Below are 16,161 nucleotides of genomic sequence, written 5' to 3'. Positions count from 1 at the left end.
AATGGCTATATTGACATTATTTGTTCACTTATGCTCCCAAACTATGGAGCTAAAATTGTAATTACCATAAAAATTCTTATTATTTTATCAAAATCAATAGCGTTATAGCTAAATAATAATCATTACTTTTATATCACTATTATTAACTGATCCTCCATGATTATCGTAACAGCTGTTGCAATTATATTGTGACTACTAATTTAAACAAGTTGGCTTCTGTTTTGACTTTTGATATTGACAGCCTAATAGAATCCTAATCCAAAAGAAAAATCCTGAATAAAAGGATTGCGAGGGGCATTTTGGGAAGTCACGCAAACATAAATTCTCCGCTATATATCACCTACCCAAATCCCTCTCTCCTTCCCTCCTCACAAAGGCTGCTTCCAAAGGTCAAAACCCAACGCCCCGACCCCCGCCCCTCTCTCTCTCTCTTTCTCCCCTTCTCTCTCTCTCTTTAATGGCGGCTAGGGCTCGCTAAAGAAGAGGAGTACCAGTTCTCTTTTGCGAGCCAGTCCTTCTTCTGACCCGGCCTCTCCCCTTTCTCGCCTTCTTCCCCCTTCGTATCCTCCTTCCGACTCTATAATCTCCCCATTCCCACAAAAAACCGCATAAAAATCCGATCTTGGCACCCCTTCCTCCGAGATCCGCTTTCTTGCTACAAGGAGATACGCCGAGGAACGAGATAACTCCGGTTTGAGCTCGTTTGGTCTGAGGTTTCCGAGCGAACGTACCGCAGTGGCTGGGGAAGAAGGGGGGGTTGGTTTGGTTGTGAGGAATGGGGACCGCGTGGAGGCGGGCCAAGAGGGCGCTGGCGGCGAATCTTTGCGTCTATATTCCGGGCAATCTGGACGATGACGGTGGCTCGCCGTTCGGCGGGCACGCCGCCGGAAGGTCGTCGAATGCTGCGGCGGCGTCTTCTCCGACATCGTCTGGCGGAGTGTCGGATTACCGAGAACTCATGCCGACGACGCCCACCCCCACCTCCTCCGGCCTCCGGCTTCCTAGATCCGGTAGCAGATCGTCAAAGGTTCGATTTTTCTGCTATTTGTTTAGAAATCTCTTGCAATTAGGATGCTTGTTTCTTTATTGATTTGAAGGATGAAAACATGTTTTTTCTTCCTTGAAAAACTAGGTCTTTTTTTTGGATATTGATGTAAGCGTGCTTAAACGTGGGGTTTTTTCATCTTTTCACCGAACTCTGCGCTGGTTTTCTCTTCTTTTCCATATCTTTTGCAGTTGTTCTTTCAAATCATGGACTTGGATGATGGTGTTTTAGTTTTCTTTTTTCCTTTTCCTTTCTATTTTACGATTTTATCCCTGCAACTCTGTGGAGGTTAACGTGCAACAGTTCCTTTGAGGAACGGATCCGTTCTTGTTCATTAGAAAAGGGGAAAAAGTCAGACTATCTTTCTTTTTTTAATCCCCCTACCTCCTTGAAAGGGAAAGCCGCTTCCCTGGTCAGCAACGCTACTGTTGCGTGTGCAGCGTTTGGTATTCTCTTTTTCTTTTTTTTAAACGTCGGTTGGCCATTTTTGGCAAACATTCCACAAGCGTAGGTTTGAGGAAATTTAATGTCTAATGATGATTTCACCATCATTTTGGTGGGTGAATTGGTCGAACATTTCCTGCGCTAGCTCATGGTCCTGTCACACTTACCCAATTTGTATATTGGGAACTGGGAAGTGGGTGTAGAAACTGTGAAGCCTATTCTGGATCTTCATTGAAGCTTCGAAAAATTGAAAGTTTTAACATCTTTTCCAGACTTTGCTTTTCTGATGAACGACTTGAACCTGGATGCTGTTTTAATTGCTCAATGGATAACCTTGTCAACTGTTAACTGGAGAGTTTCATAAGTCTGATGGCTGCCCTTCACATGTTGTACTTTGGGGCTGTGATCTGTCCGTGAGTTGATAAGTTGACTGGTATGACTGGGTTAATTGCACTGAAAACACCCATTTATGCTTATCAAAAGAAGAAGAAGAAGAAGCACCCATTTATGTAAACAGATTAAGTATGGATAGGGGTTGTGTCCATATATATTTTTAAATTTCCTGCATTCAATGACCAAAATTTGAATACACTATCATCGTCTGTTTTTGTGATTGTTAACGTGGCATCTTCATCTGCTTATTTTATTAACTTTTCTTAATAATTCTACAGTGGTTACTCTGGGAGCTTCTCTTCATTTTGTTTAAACTGCTGGTGGATTACTCTGCCTGAGTTTGCTATCGGTTGAGTCAGTTCATTTGTGTAAAATGGACTCAGTTAGACTTTACATTATTCCATCAGCAGATCATTGATTTAAAACCGATGTATTATGTATCGTGGAAGTAGGCCAAGCATGATTTAATAACGTTAGCATTTTTCGTTGAGCCCCATTGAAAATGATTGTGTTACAGCATTAAAAAGAAATTGCACGAAGTCTTTCTACGTGGTTCTGTCTCCGGTTTATTTTTTTTCTCCTTGATCTTTGCCCTACTTTAGTTCAGATACTGTCTTTTGTAAATTGGCTGTGCTGACTAGTTCTAGATTGTAATCTGCTAGTATTTGTGCCTTGGAAATATCCTGACTTTGCTCTTTGTAATTTTTCACCTCCAGCGAACATGTGCTATATGTCTTGGCACCATGAAAGCGGGTCATGGCCATGCACTCTTCACTGCAGAATGCTCCCATACGTTTCACTTTCATTGCATAGCATCAAATGTGAAGCATGGCAACCGTGTGTGCCCAGTGTGCAGAGCCAAGTGGAAGGAGATACCCTTCCAGGGGCCCCCATACTCCGAGCATCCTCATGGAAGGGCCCGAGTAAACCCAGTTAACTGGCCCCAAGAGGAAGGCTTCATGACTGTTGTCCGTCGGTTTTCTCGTGCAGATTCTGCAAACCGACAGCACCACCTCACTCCTCTCTTCCATACTTCAGAGCCAATCTATTTCAACGACGACGAGCCTCTTGAGCCCTCCGACGAGCCTCTTGACTTGCAGCCTGATACGACTAGAGATTCTCAGCATGGTAGGAGTAAAACAGTAGAGATCAAGACATACCCAGAATTCTCAGCCATTCCTCAGTCAGCCTCCCAGGAGAACTTCACTGTCCTGATACATCTGAAGGCCCCACATCCTAGCACAAACCAGGTTTCTGGCCGAAATGTCAATCCAAACTCAACGGCCTCACAAACCTCTCGTGCTCCTGTAGACCTTGTCACGGTGCTTGATGTCAGTGGCAGCATGGCTGGCACGAAGCTAGCACTTCTTAAGCGTGCCATGGGGTTTGTTATCCAAAACCTTGGACCCTCTGATAGGCTTTCTGTCATTGCCTTCTCTTCGACCGCACGCCGGCTGTTCCACCTCTGTCGGATGTCCGACTCTGGTAAGCAGCAGGCCCTGCAAGCCGTCAATTCTCTGGCGGCTAGTGGTGGCACTAACATTGCTGAGGGCCTCAGGAAGGGGGCCAAGGTGATCGAGGAGCGCAGAGAGAAGAACCCAGTCTGCAGCATCATTCTTCTCTCCGATGGGCAGGACACATATACTGTAACCTCTAGTGCTGGTGGAACTCTGCAAGCACAGTCACACTATGAATCACTAGTTCCGTCCTCTATACGTGGTGCAACCAGCCATCAAACACCTGTTCATTCCTTTGGTTTCGGTTCAGATCACGACTCTTCTTCCATGCATTCAATCTCAGAAATCTCTGGTGGGACTTTTTCTTTTATCGAGACGGAGGGTGTGATTCAAGATGCATTTGCTCAGTGCATCGGTGGCCTCCTGAGTGTAGTTGTGCAAGAGATGTTGGTGGGTGTGGAGTGTGTGCACCCAGGTGTGCAACTTGCTCCAATCAAGTCAGGCGGCTATGCAAGTAAGGTGGCAGCTGATGGACGGAGTGGATCAATCGATGTGGGTGACCTGTATGCTGATGAAGAAAGGGATTTCATGGTATCTGTAAACATTCCGCCAGCCCATGACGAGTTTGTGCTGTTGAAGGTGGGTTGTTCCTATAGAGACCCAGTATTGAATGAGACTATCAACTTGGAAGGTAAAGAACTGAGGATTCCGAGGCCAGCAGTTGTCGTGGGCCAGATGATGTCAATTGAGGTTGATCGCGAGAGGAATCGTGTGCAAGCTGCAGAAGCCATGGCGGCAGCAAGGGCTGCAGCTGAGAGGGGTGCACTAGCTGATGCAGTGTCCATACTTGAGGAGCGGAGGAGGATATTATCTAAAACCCTGGCAGGAAGATCTAGCGACCAGTTGTGCTTGGCTTTGGATGCAGAGCTGAAGGAGATGCAGGACAGGATGGCTAGCCGACAGAGGTACGAGGCTTCTGGGCGGGCTTATATGTTATCAGGGCTCAGCTCGCATTCGTGGCAAAGGGCAACGGTCCGTGGGGACTCGACGGACAGTACCAGCCTTATTCATGCCTATCAGACACCATCCATGGTAGACATGCTTGAGCGATCGCAGACGTTGAGTCCATCTCCACGACTTCTCAACCCGCCACTCCGTCCAGCAAGGTCTTTCTCAGCACAACTGCAGCTGAGGTAATTAAGTTCGCCATTTCTTAGACGAAGAACGAGGAAAAACATTGTATTAATGTTTTTGTCTAGTATCTTTTTCCCTCTTATTCTGAGGTGGGGATTGGGGTGGTGGTGAGGTTATACAGGAGTAGGTCAAGGAAAATGGGCTTGGGGGCATACAAGATGGGGATACGACTCCTGGGTTGTAAATGAATAAAATCTGGAAAGGTGGATAGAAGGGAGGATTGAGGTGAAAGGAGGTATAATGGTTTCAAGGGGAAAAGAGGTGTAGGTATTGGCTAGGATTTTTATTTTCCTAAAATTTTAAGTTTCCTTTTTTATCTTTGGTGATGTATATAAGAGAAGGCTTTCCCTTAAATAGGGTGGTATAAGCTTGTAATCTTTGGGAATATATGGGGGTGCATTCTTCTCTTGGATTTATATTTCTATAGTATTTGGCCAATTCATTCATTTCAAATCTTTGATCTCTTTGCGATGGTTTCCCAGTTTAAGCCTCTTTTATCTTGAATGTCTCTACTGGATGTTGCGGACGGCAAGGCTGTCAGGTTATCTACTTACCTTAGAAGTTCTAGGTTTGCTTTCTACCCAGATGGATAAATATGGAGCATCTACTAATTACAAGGGTGCTTCCAGGTGACTTCGCCTTTGGTGGTTTATAAAAACCCATGAGTTGTGGCCATTTTTGGGAGGTTATTTGTGGACTTGGTGTTCATTGGATCTACTAAGCTGTAAGCTCTGGATTAACAATGTTTTATCTGGGATACATTCTTGTTGATTGAACCTGGGGAGCAGGAGTTGTTTAGGTTCTGCATGCTCGGATCAATATCTGTTACATGACTAAGTTTGTCTTGTTTAGCAGATGATCGGTAATGATCGAAGGCGAAAAGGATAGACCTAGAGATATGTTTCATATAGATTTGCTCAACTAAGGAGGTTTTTCTTGTTCCTTCAGTTGGCAGCTTCTATTTTCTGGTAACCAGTGCAATCAACCAGCAGCAACCATCCTCAATTATCGATATAATCTTGAACACATGGAAAACCAGTTATGTCGCTCCAGCAATATTGTCGAATGCATGGTAATGAATTCAGAAACATTTTATCAACCTAGTCCTGTATCTGTAGCCACTGAAATGAGGCTTTTCCAGTTTCACAGCTTGCATCAGAGGTAACATTCTCTATTAGTTGAGCAACTCCAAGATAGGGTGCCAAGTTGAACATTGGCACCGGAGGGCTAAAATTCATATTAGTACTGGCTGGATTTTCTGTCTACCCTGACTGAAGGAACCAGGAGCTCTATTCCTGACTCCATGGGAAAACATAAGTTCTTCCATTACCTTCTGACATTGCGAAAACATGGAAGCCAATCTGTAGTGCTATGAATTATGTCCTATATTTACCAATGTCTTTATTTTCGAGCAGTTGTCATGCGGAAGCCGACTGGTGAACCAGATTAGTTGGTATAACACTAAGATGGACAAGAGATTTTCTTCTTTGTTTTGTTTTGTTTTGTTTTGCAGCACCAGCTCTCGGTTGAAGGATACCCAAGTTGTATGCAACACCAACAGAGTCATTGGGGTTTAAATTGGGTGCTTGTTATATTCAAATGAAGTTAATATGGCTGCTTTCTAATCACTGCCAATTCCATGGGTTGTTGCTTGTCTATTATGCTAAAACATGTGACCTGGCTTAGCAAGTAATAGCAGCAGCAACAACAACAAAAAAAATCAACTAAAAGATCAATATGCATGCTCTTGTTAAATTTAAGTGGCATTTAGTAGAATAGCAATAAGTTAAATGGTGTCAAAATTCTCCATTGCCATAAATCAAGAATGTGGCCATCTGTTAATTGCTCTCATTTTGACTCTTTTTCTGGTAAATCAACTAGCAAAAGAAGTAAAAAGGTTTTACTTTAGGGTTTGTGTGTTTGGGATATGTCAGATTATAGGTAATCTAACGATTCCTAGAAATTATCTATTTGAAAAAAATAACTGCCAGAGAAATAAATTTTGCCATATTTGGTTAGTGAAAAAATTAGTTGAAAAAATAGCATCGAAAAGAGATTACTATATTTGGTTAGAGGTAATCTTGTACAAAAACATTGCTAAATTTTCAGCAATACTCTTGAATAAATAATTAAGCAATAACATTTTTTTTTAGTCTTTCTATTAGACATTTATAGCTTAGTTATATAAGCGCGGTTAATGTTGACTATTTCGAATGTTGAAATAATTTGCATGAATTAATAAATATTTTAAATTAATTATGCATATATCAAAAAATATATATTTATATTATAAATAAATTTTAGTGTCTTTTGGTATATAAATAATTCTATTAATTATTAATAAATCCTATCTTAGTTTTTTTGATAATTAATAAATATTTGTTAATTATTTATTAACTAATATCCATCAATACATGTACTAATATATTAAATATATTATTATTTATAAATATTATTACTCAATATTTTAATATATTTATAGTATATTAATATAATATTAATATAATATATATTATTTTTTATATTAATATAATATATAAAACAATAAAATTTAAATTATTTGAAAACGTGAATATATTTTATTCCCAAGATCCTACGACTCTAAGATCTGGTTAGCATCATCGTGGCCATCCAACAGTCTTACCGTCCAACTTTGAATCCAATCTCTCCAGTCAAAATCCAGTCAAAATTATAATAATGTTTATTTGCACCAATTTTTTACTAATTTATTATTGAATATATCTCTCCTCCTGCGGATAAAATAATGAGTCCGGTTTGGAGCTGTCCCTCCCTCCAGTCCAATATAAACTCTTCCTCGTCTCTTCCTTGTCTCTTCCGCTCCACCCCCTCCCCCTCTACTTCTCTGCTCCTTTCGTTTTTCGCCGAATCGATAACCGTATTTTTCCGATGTAAAGATCGATTATTTCCTTCACTGAATCCTTCTTCCAATCAATTTTCCTTCTGACGTTATTCTGGGCTTCTTCTTGTTCTACTTGAAGGGAGAATACTTTGAAGCCAATGGACGCGGAGCAGCTGAGGGAGTACGGCCATAAGATGGTTGATTTCATCGCCGATTACTACAAAAGCATCGAGTCCTTTCCGGTTCTCAGCCAAGTCAAGGTATTCAACGTTTCTTTCCCTTTTTTTTAAAGCATTACTACGTTCTTGATTTTGTTCGGTGAAGGGTTTTGCTAATTCTTGATATGCGCGGCTAGTTGGTAAATCTTTAGGTTTACAATCCTCAAAAGGCTGTCAAGATTGCATCTTTTTAGGAAATATTCTTGTTTTTCATGTCCGACCTTGATATTCAAGAAACGTGTGCTTGTGCTGAATTTTCGTTTCTTTTCCTTGCTATGTAAATTTCCACTCTGCCCTTGCCGATGAAGTAGCATGCTTGATGTTTTGGGAAAATGAGAGCAAGTAGAAAGAATTATGGGCTTTTATTTTTTTCATCAATTTTTTTTAATTTTTTTAAAAGCATTACTACGTTCTTGATTTTGTTGAGTGAAGGGTTTCGCTAATTCTTGCTGTGCACGGCTAGTTGTTAAATATTTAGGTTTATAATCCTGAAAAGGCTGCCGAGATTGTTTCCTTTTAGCAAATATTCTTGTTTTTCATGTCGGACCTTGATATTCAAGAAATGTATGCTTGTTGGTGAATTTTCTTTTCTTTTCTTTGCTATGTGAATTTGCACTCTGCCCTTGCTGCTGAAATAGTATTCTCGATGTTTGGGGAAAATGAGAGCAAGTGGAAAGAATTATGGGCTTTTATTATTTATTATCTTTTTTTTTAATTCTTGTGTAAAATGGATTTGAGGTTATTACTTTATTTTGTTAGCTGATAATGGTCTGCCTAGTTTTAAACAAATCTTGATTTCTGCAATTTGTGCTGCTGATTTTGTCTGGAACTCTGTGACGAACTGAAATATAGTTAGATTCATTTGAAGAATTTACAAGAGGAAAGAAGGAATGATCTGTGAAGATGCATTACACTATGAGAAGGATGATCTTGATGAAACCGCTTGGAATAAAACTGATCACTGAGTGAAATCTTTCAATTTGATAAAAGTAAATGCGGATTCTATAATGTAAGAGTACTACAAAACCCTAAACCTCCAATGCACCTGGTAGAACCTTTACATGTTTATTTGAGGAAAATCCCTTGTTATCATTTGCTTACTTACCTATTTTGATATGCATGGTTTATCAAGCAACTTTGAAATGGAATTTAGTCAACATATAACTTTATGCTTCAAAAGCTAGAGTCGTTGTGATGTGCATAATGAGTCATGATTTGTTTTATTGACTAGGGAGAGCATGTTTATAACTAATTCTGAATTCTTTTAGGGTCTAGCTTTAGTTAGGATTCAAAGTAGAGGCAGAAGAGGTTCAAACGATGAATGTTGCATTTGCCTTGTTCCACTGATCCTGTTCCTGCATGTAGGCACAATCTTTGCATATTTTCATCTTCTCTCTCTTCTCGGACCTCCTCATTCTCTCACATGATATTTCTTCTTGTAGGACCAGTGTCTAATGATCATTAAAATGAGTTAACTAGCAAGTTATTAGTCGAACTAAAACAAACATATGGAATGCCGCTTTAGTTAGAAGAGCTGAGGCTCCAAACTGAATAAACTGCAAAGTCTGCCCGAACATTATTTTAAATCATGATTTGTTAACTTTAATAATGTTCTAGTTTGAGATTAAAAAACTTGACTTACTTTTTCTTTAAAAAATATTGTTTATTCATAAATCATTATATGCGGCCTGGCATCTGATTCTGATCTTTTTTGCAGCCTGGATATCTTAAGGAGCTTCTGCCAGATTCAGCTCCTAATCATCCTGAAAGTTTGCAAGATGTCTTTGAGGGTGAAAATTCTTAGCTGGACTTATGCTGCTCCATTCTTGATTCTATTAAGAAATCTAAACCTATATCCTAGGGACTGTTTTTATGATATAATGCTTTTCTTTCCTGTGCCCTTCAGTACTATTATGCAAATAAATACATGCAGATATCCGTCAGAAGATAATACCAGGCATAACCCATTGGCAGAGCCCTGAATATTTTGCCTACTATCCCTCTAATAGCAGCACAGCTGGATTCTTAGGAGAGATGCTCAGTGCTGGTTTTAATATTGTGGGTTTCAGTTGGGTCACCTCTCCAGCTGCAACAGAACTTGAAGTGATTGTTTTAGATTGGCTCGCTAAAATGCTGAAGCTGCCTGACCAGTTCTTTTCAGCAGGTAAGAGTTGAGATAACTGTAGATTAATCAGTTGGAATTTTTTCAAGCATATGCCATGTCAATGACAATATATTTGATTGCGATTATATTGTTATTGATATTCCCTGACATTTATCCACGTTCTGTTTCGTAAGTTTGGGCATATGACTCTGCATCACCTGAATGCTTCCATATATGCTCTCTGACTAAAGTTAGAAAAACATCCTTGAAGGAATTAGTTGGATTTGATTGAAATCAGTGTCATTTAATGACACTCTCATTCTTGAATGGGTGACATTGAGCTTAGTGCTTAATTATAAATAAAATTTTAGGTATTCTCTAATGGACCTTGTTTATTGAGCTAATACATACAAGAGTAGTGATTCATTATTAGCATTTCTTGACTTGTTTTCATTTTTTTTCTTTTTTTGATGGAACCTCGCAGGGAAATCCCTGGAAACAAGGGGCCGGAAGTGAGGGGTGATGCCCTAGGATTGAACCCTCTTGCCTAAGGGGTGGGAGGTGGTACCATTTTCATCTTGATATGTTGCATGGGCCATCTCCTGTTTTAGCTTTAAGTACCTACATAAATGAACAGAGGTGATTTTCAACATTTCGCTGAAGATAGTGGGATCATAGCTATGAACCATACTAGTGAGATATGGAAAAGATCAAAAGATGATGGAACACAGATCAGGAAAAGGCAAATGATTTTCTAGACCTTTACTTTAGGAAGGTTAACATTGGATGACATGGATGTTGCTTTGCTTATAAAATTACTAAAAAAGATATAAAGATGATAAAAAATCCTGCTTATGAGCTTTGAGGAATTGGAGAAAGCATATAATAAATTACCATGATGATAGATTTTTTAGGGATTAGAATCAAAGTGTGCATAAACTTTAAGATAATTTTCTGGAATTGGAGAAAGCATATGGTTTTTTATTAAGTTTCACCACTGGTTATGGATAAACAAATTGATATCCGGTCACCGTGGACCCATATCAAGGATCACCATTAAGCTCTTATCTCTTTCTACCAGTCACAATTCCATTGATGCTTGATCTTATTGTGATGAATGCTTCATAGATAATATAGTGTCTGTTGATGAGATGAGGACTAGAAGAACTCTCTATGATGAAATGATTAAGTTTGCAAAGTAGATGATGAGAGTCTGTTAATGTGAAATTTTGTATGTCAATTGAAATTCTTGGGAACATGGGTGAAATAAATTTTAAAATTGTGTTTCATATGCCTGATTCTATGTTATGAATTATGATACCTCAATTAGATTTTGGAAGCTTCTATTGTACCCATTTGTCATATTAACATTATTGCAATGAAATCAATGTTTTCTTAGCAAAAATGAGTAACCGTATGACTTAGTATAATTAAAATTTAAGATGAGAAAATGAAAAACTATGTGTTTTCATTATTTTTCAGCTGTACATTAAAATTTAATATGAGAAAATGAAAAACTATTTGTTTTGATGAATTTTCAGCTGTATTAAATCCTCCGTGAGTTAGATGTTCTGGGTCAAGTAAAATCAAGTGATGGGACTATTCAGTTTTTTAATTTTCTTTTGTCATTGCTAGTATTTGTTCCTATAGCTATTTTTAACCGACTTTTATCATAGATGTGGATGACTACGATACACTAAGCTGCATGTGAAATAGCCGTGCTTTTGTTCCTTGTCTCTCCACCATTCTCCTAGCATCCTATTTCTAGCTTTAGATAGTTATATCTCCTGCTTGTTGTCCCACTTCTAGGTTTTTGTCTTTATCTTCTTTTATGCTGTCAAAGATAGAAATATTTTTACCATATAGGCTGTCAAATGCAAAAAGAAATCCTGGATTATAGCAAGTCTTCTGAACTGGATCTGTTGGACAGTGAAGACACTTCTAATTACAACAAGAAATCAAATTGATTGATGTCAGACAGACAAAATTCAGGAGTTGTATACTATATATTATATTTTATTATGCTGTTTTGTATAATACCATGCAATGTCCTTTATGGTTATTTTGTCATATCAGAAGTATTTTCTCAGTTTGTGTAGCAAAAACATATTAAAGTTTTATAACACTTTAGAAATGTAGTTACCAAACAGCAAATAACTTTTATAAAAGCTATATTTCAAAAAGCTCTACTTCAAAAAGCTCTACTTCTGAAAGCTCTACTGCCAATAGTTTTGCCAAATGGGGCCTTAATTATTTTTCTATTAAATCTGTTAGCTAGCTCGCATCCATTGATGTGGAGGTTGAAGATGATTAAGCCCTTCCAAACATACGAGAATCGGATTTTAGACTCTGTGTTTGATAACAGGACTAATAAAAGCAAAAGTTATTCCTTCTCCATGACCTTGCTGCTTTTTTTCCTTACCATCTATAACTGGTCTTTATTCTGAGAATATACTTTATGTTATCAATCCAAATGGATGTGGAGAAATGTGATGTGGTCAGTGTGGAAGGGTTTTGTGTAAGGAACATGCTGAAGTAGTCATGGATTTATCTCGACACCTGCAATCTTCATTAAATAAAGTTAGGGATCATAGATGAGTCGAGTTATAAGCTGAAATTTTATAGGTGATTCCAACTGCCTTAACCCCAGGACTACCCAATTTGAAGGATACTCCATTGTCTTTAGTTGGTTTTACTTGCATGTATTTCTATGCTCGGTTGCACCCTTTTACATCCATGAGAGAATGCCTTTTTTTTGGTTACACAAGAGAGAATGCCTTCAGAGGGATAAATTTCTATGCAGAGTATCACGGGTTACAAGTCTCAAAGACTCAATCCCTGAGTGCTTAAAATGTACAACTGCAAAGATATGTTTGTTCTAAAAACTGATGTACATTATAAATAGTTAAATGTAGTTTAACTCTTGATCACATAATCATGAAAGAACACATAATGTCTAGTATTGACCAAATAGCTGAAATGTTCATACACTTGCTCAGTGATCAAATGGAAACATGTATAAACACTTTTCAATTTTCATAGTAATAACAATATTTCCCATTTATTGTATGAAAAGGGTGACAACCATGACCATAATCTTGTAAATAGGACAGCTTATTCTGAAAATTTTTGTTGGCTTTTTAATCATCCCAACCAGGCCACATGTTATATCAATGAAAAGCAGGATATTACTCACTGAATTATGTTATATTGGCTCAGAGTTGCACCAGCACATGTTTTTAATTTTTATATTGATATAATAGGACGTGGTATGGTTGCACGTGATTAAGGTGGGCCATTGTTGTTGTCCATTTATATTTGTCGACTGCAATATTATCAGTATCCAGTATAGAGTTGAGAGTTGCATCTTCAGGAACATGAGAAACCTGGCGTATTGAGCTCCTTCCAGGCTATAAAACTATGTTTTATAGCAAGATTACTCTCACTCTCACCCCAAATGACTATTTTATTCACATAGGGCATAGCAATTGCATGCTGATTATATTTACCTCATTATGTCGTCAGTTAAATATCTTCTACTCATTTTCAATAATCTGTGGCATGTGGTGTTGATCCACGAGGAGCATTTTGCAGGGCAGGGTGGGGGAGTAATCCAAGGTACAGCTAGTGAAGCAGTTCTTGTTGTCTTGTTGGCTGCCCGTGATAAAATTTTGAGGAAGGTTGGGAAAAAGTCTCTTGAAAAATTGGTAGTTTATGCTTCTGATCAAACACACTCTGCTCTGCAAAAGGCATGCCAGGTATGTAAATATGATGCGACACTATATCTTGGAATTCTACCTTAAATGTTCTGCTAACAAATTTAAAGTAAACCTTTTCCTTTTCTCTCAAAATGAATACAAAGTACAAAGGAACCTTAAGATTACTTCTGATAAATTAATTGCCCTATATTTCATCTGTGAACATGCATGTGGCTAATTGGTATGTGCTCTCTATTCTTATATCAATTATAACAAATTGTTTAGTTTCTCTTTAATTTCCTATTGCTGAAACATACGTAAGGATATTTTCTTTGTTAATGCTTCATTTGCTTCACAATGTTGTTAAAGTTGTGCCTAAGGCATGCCTGAGGCACAAAGTACAACCTCAGTGCCTTGCCTGCCTCACGGCGAGGCAACCTTATGAAGAAGCTCAAAAGGTGCACCTTATGCATGCCTCGCTAAAGTTTTAAGGTGTAAAAAATGTGCGGTTTTGTGAGTATGCATGTTGTGTGTGTATTTATGTCACTGCAATAACCCAACTTATGCATAGATACATACGTAGATATGTATGTGTGCAATGTTTGAAAACTAATCGGCCTATTGAAGTAGCAAGTATTGTTTACTATCATTTTCAGTGGCATGCCTTGCTGACTAATGTATAATACTTCTTTTGCTGGTTAGCGATGCTTGGGTATAACCATGGAATGCCGTACCGGTCCGGCCGTGGACCGGTACCGGAACGGATAAAAAACCGGTATTTCCCGGTTTTTTATCCGAACCGGCCGGTACGGTGCGTACCGGCCGGTTCGGGCCCGTACCGGCTGGTTCGGAGCCCGTACCGGCCGGTACCGGCCTCGCACCGGTACCGTTTTTTTTTTTTTTTTAGAACCACAGCGCCGCGCGCTGTGGTTTTTGAAACCAACGCATACCGGCCGGTACGAGACCGGTACCAGCCGGTACGTACCAGACCGGACCGGTACCGTACCGGTCCGGCCGGCCACCGGTACACCGACCGGTACCGGTACGACGGACCTTGGGTATAACATAATCGATAAGATCTGAGGATTTGAGAAATACCTCAGCATTTAAAGGTAAAATTTTGATTTGATGCCAACAATTTGGAATTTTCCCTGGACTGAGGAGTACTTTCATCGATTCTTGAAGAGTTTGAATTTTTAAGTATTTTTATCAAACTGAAATACGGGTGTTTCTTATTTGTATGTACTAAATGAAAATAGAAATGAAAAAAAGAGCAAAAAGAGGACATTTACTTATTAGATGAGGACAAGGTTTTAGGTCTGGATAACAGACCCTTTATTATTATCTTACTGGCATGTTATGGTATGACATAGTCAGGGTTTTAAATAATGCTGAAATGAGACGGGGTCCTCTTAGTCACTGAACTCTCAAAAACGAGGCTTCCCAGCTGGGTCAGGTTTGTACCAACCGTCACAAGGCCTAGTATGACTAGTAAAATGGATCATGTGTCTTGATCGAAATAGATCGGTATCAGTCAGCACTAAGACTGGTCCGAGGGGCATCCCGATGGGGCTTAATTTAAAAAAAATCATGAGAGGGAGAGGAGGAATGGGGAGACCTCATCCATGGGAGGGGTAGTTGCGATGGTATCGTGTTGGTGGTAGAGGGCATTGACTCATGAAACTAGGATGATGGAGCGAAGCAGACGGGAGGATGATACGGGAGCGGACGGGACGAGCAGAAGAGTAAAGAGGGTTGGTGCATAAGGTTTGGGGAGTGGAGGAGTAAAGGAGTGTTACGCTTTTAAAAAAAGGAAATCTGTACATATATACACATTATGGAATTGGACATTTGTCCTCATGGTTGGAGGTTTATGTTTTCTATGAAACACATGGGTTTGAATCTAAATAACAATATTTTTGATTGATTTTATGTTTGCACATGGAAACAATTATTTTTGCCAATAAATTTCTGATGTCATCATTAAATTACAATAAATATTTTTCACTATTTTGATGAAGTATTTTTGTTAATAAAATTTGCTATTTGAATGAATCATTAAAATTATTATTGTCATCATCAAATTATTTCTGCTAGGATGAATTTAAAATTTGATGTTTTTAAATTTGTTTGCCATCTGGAAAAAATATTTTCGCAAATAGCTATCTGTAGGTCATCATTAAAGTTATAATGAAGTATTTTTCTATCTAGATGAGTTATTTCTATCAACAAAATTATTTTTTTACTATTTAGATGAATCATTAAAACTTTTTTTGTCATTATTATTTTGTTTGGATAAATTTTTAAAAAAGGTGACTATAGCAATTGTTTATTGTTAAGCTATTATTTACTAATTTCTGTATGTCATGTAATAGTTTCGTGTCAGATAAGTATACGTAATATTTCAGAAGAAAAGGGATATCATTAAAATTATTTTTGTGGGTAACATGAATGTACTAATTTCTTGAACAAAAATATTTATTATACATAATAATTTAAGGATATAATATTTTTTGTGGAAATATATATATAATTATATATATATATTGTGAAGATATAAATAGATTTTTTTTATGAGGGGCCATATGGGATTCGAACCTGTGCGTAGGTCCTTTCTTTAACCAATGAAACGAGGAAAAAAGATATGCCCAAAGAAGACAAATATTTTACTCAAAGTATTAGGAAGAAGCAACTATTTTAAAAACTGGACTTTTCTCTCAGCAAAAAACTGGACTCTTCTGCGTCTCA

At 38.3% G+C, this 16,161-nt stretch overlaps 2 protein-coding genes across 8 annotated transcripts in view; both read left to right on the top strand.

Moving 5' to 3' along the window:
* Positions 1–362: 362 nt before the first annotated feature.
* LOC103722149 (E3 ubiquitin-protein ligase WAV3-like) lies at positions 363–4,986 on the top strand. Its single transcript, XM_008812595.4, has 2 exons — positions 363–1,027; positions 2,599–4,986. Exons 1-2 carry the CDS (start codon positions 776–778, stop codon positions 4,534–4,536), a joined length of 2,190 nt encoding a protein of 729 aa, XP_008810817.1. The 5' UTR covers positions 363–775; the 3' UTR covers positions 4,537–4,986.
* A 2,323-nt stretch (positions 4,987–7,309) lies between these two features.
* LOC103722148 (tyrosine decarboxylase 2) overlaps positions 7,310–16,161 on the top strand; it is a 35,626-nt gene continuing 26,774 nt past the window's right edge. For 5 of the 7 annotated variants that reach the window (XR_003388542.1, XR_003388538.1, XR_003388543.2 and 2 more), the window contains exons 1-5: positions 7,310–7,442; positions 7,533–7,653; positions 9,329–9,401; positions 9,545–9,775; positions 13,310–13,473. Coding sequence is in view for 2 of the 7 variants with exons in the window: in XM_026810418.1 (XP_026666219.1) it covers positions 7,441–7,442; positions 7,533–7,653; positions 9,329–9,401; positions 9,545–9,775; positions 13,310–13,473 (591 nt within the window). In the remaining 5 variants the exon portion in view is untranslated. The remainder of the gene's footprint in view (positions 7,443–7,532; positions 7,654–9,328; positions 9,402–9,544; positions 9,776–13,309; positions 13,474–16,161) is intronic. The other 2 variants (XM_026810418.1, XM_008812594.3) reach the window with 2 other exon arrangements.

Source organism: Phoenix dactylifera, chromosome 2 (assembly GCF_009389715.1).
Source record: "Phoenix dactylifera cultivar Barhee BC4 chromosome 2, palm_55x_up_171113_PBpolish2nd_filt_p, whole genome shotgun sequence".
Lineage (NCBI taxonomy): Eukaryota > Viridiplantae > Streptophyta > Magnoliopsida > Arecales > Arecaceae > Phoenix > Phoenix dactylifera.
Note: the sequence above shows the minus strand (reverse complement) of the source record. Positions and strands in the feature narration are given on the sequence as shown.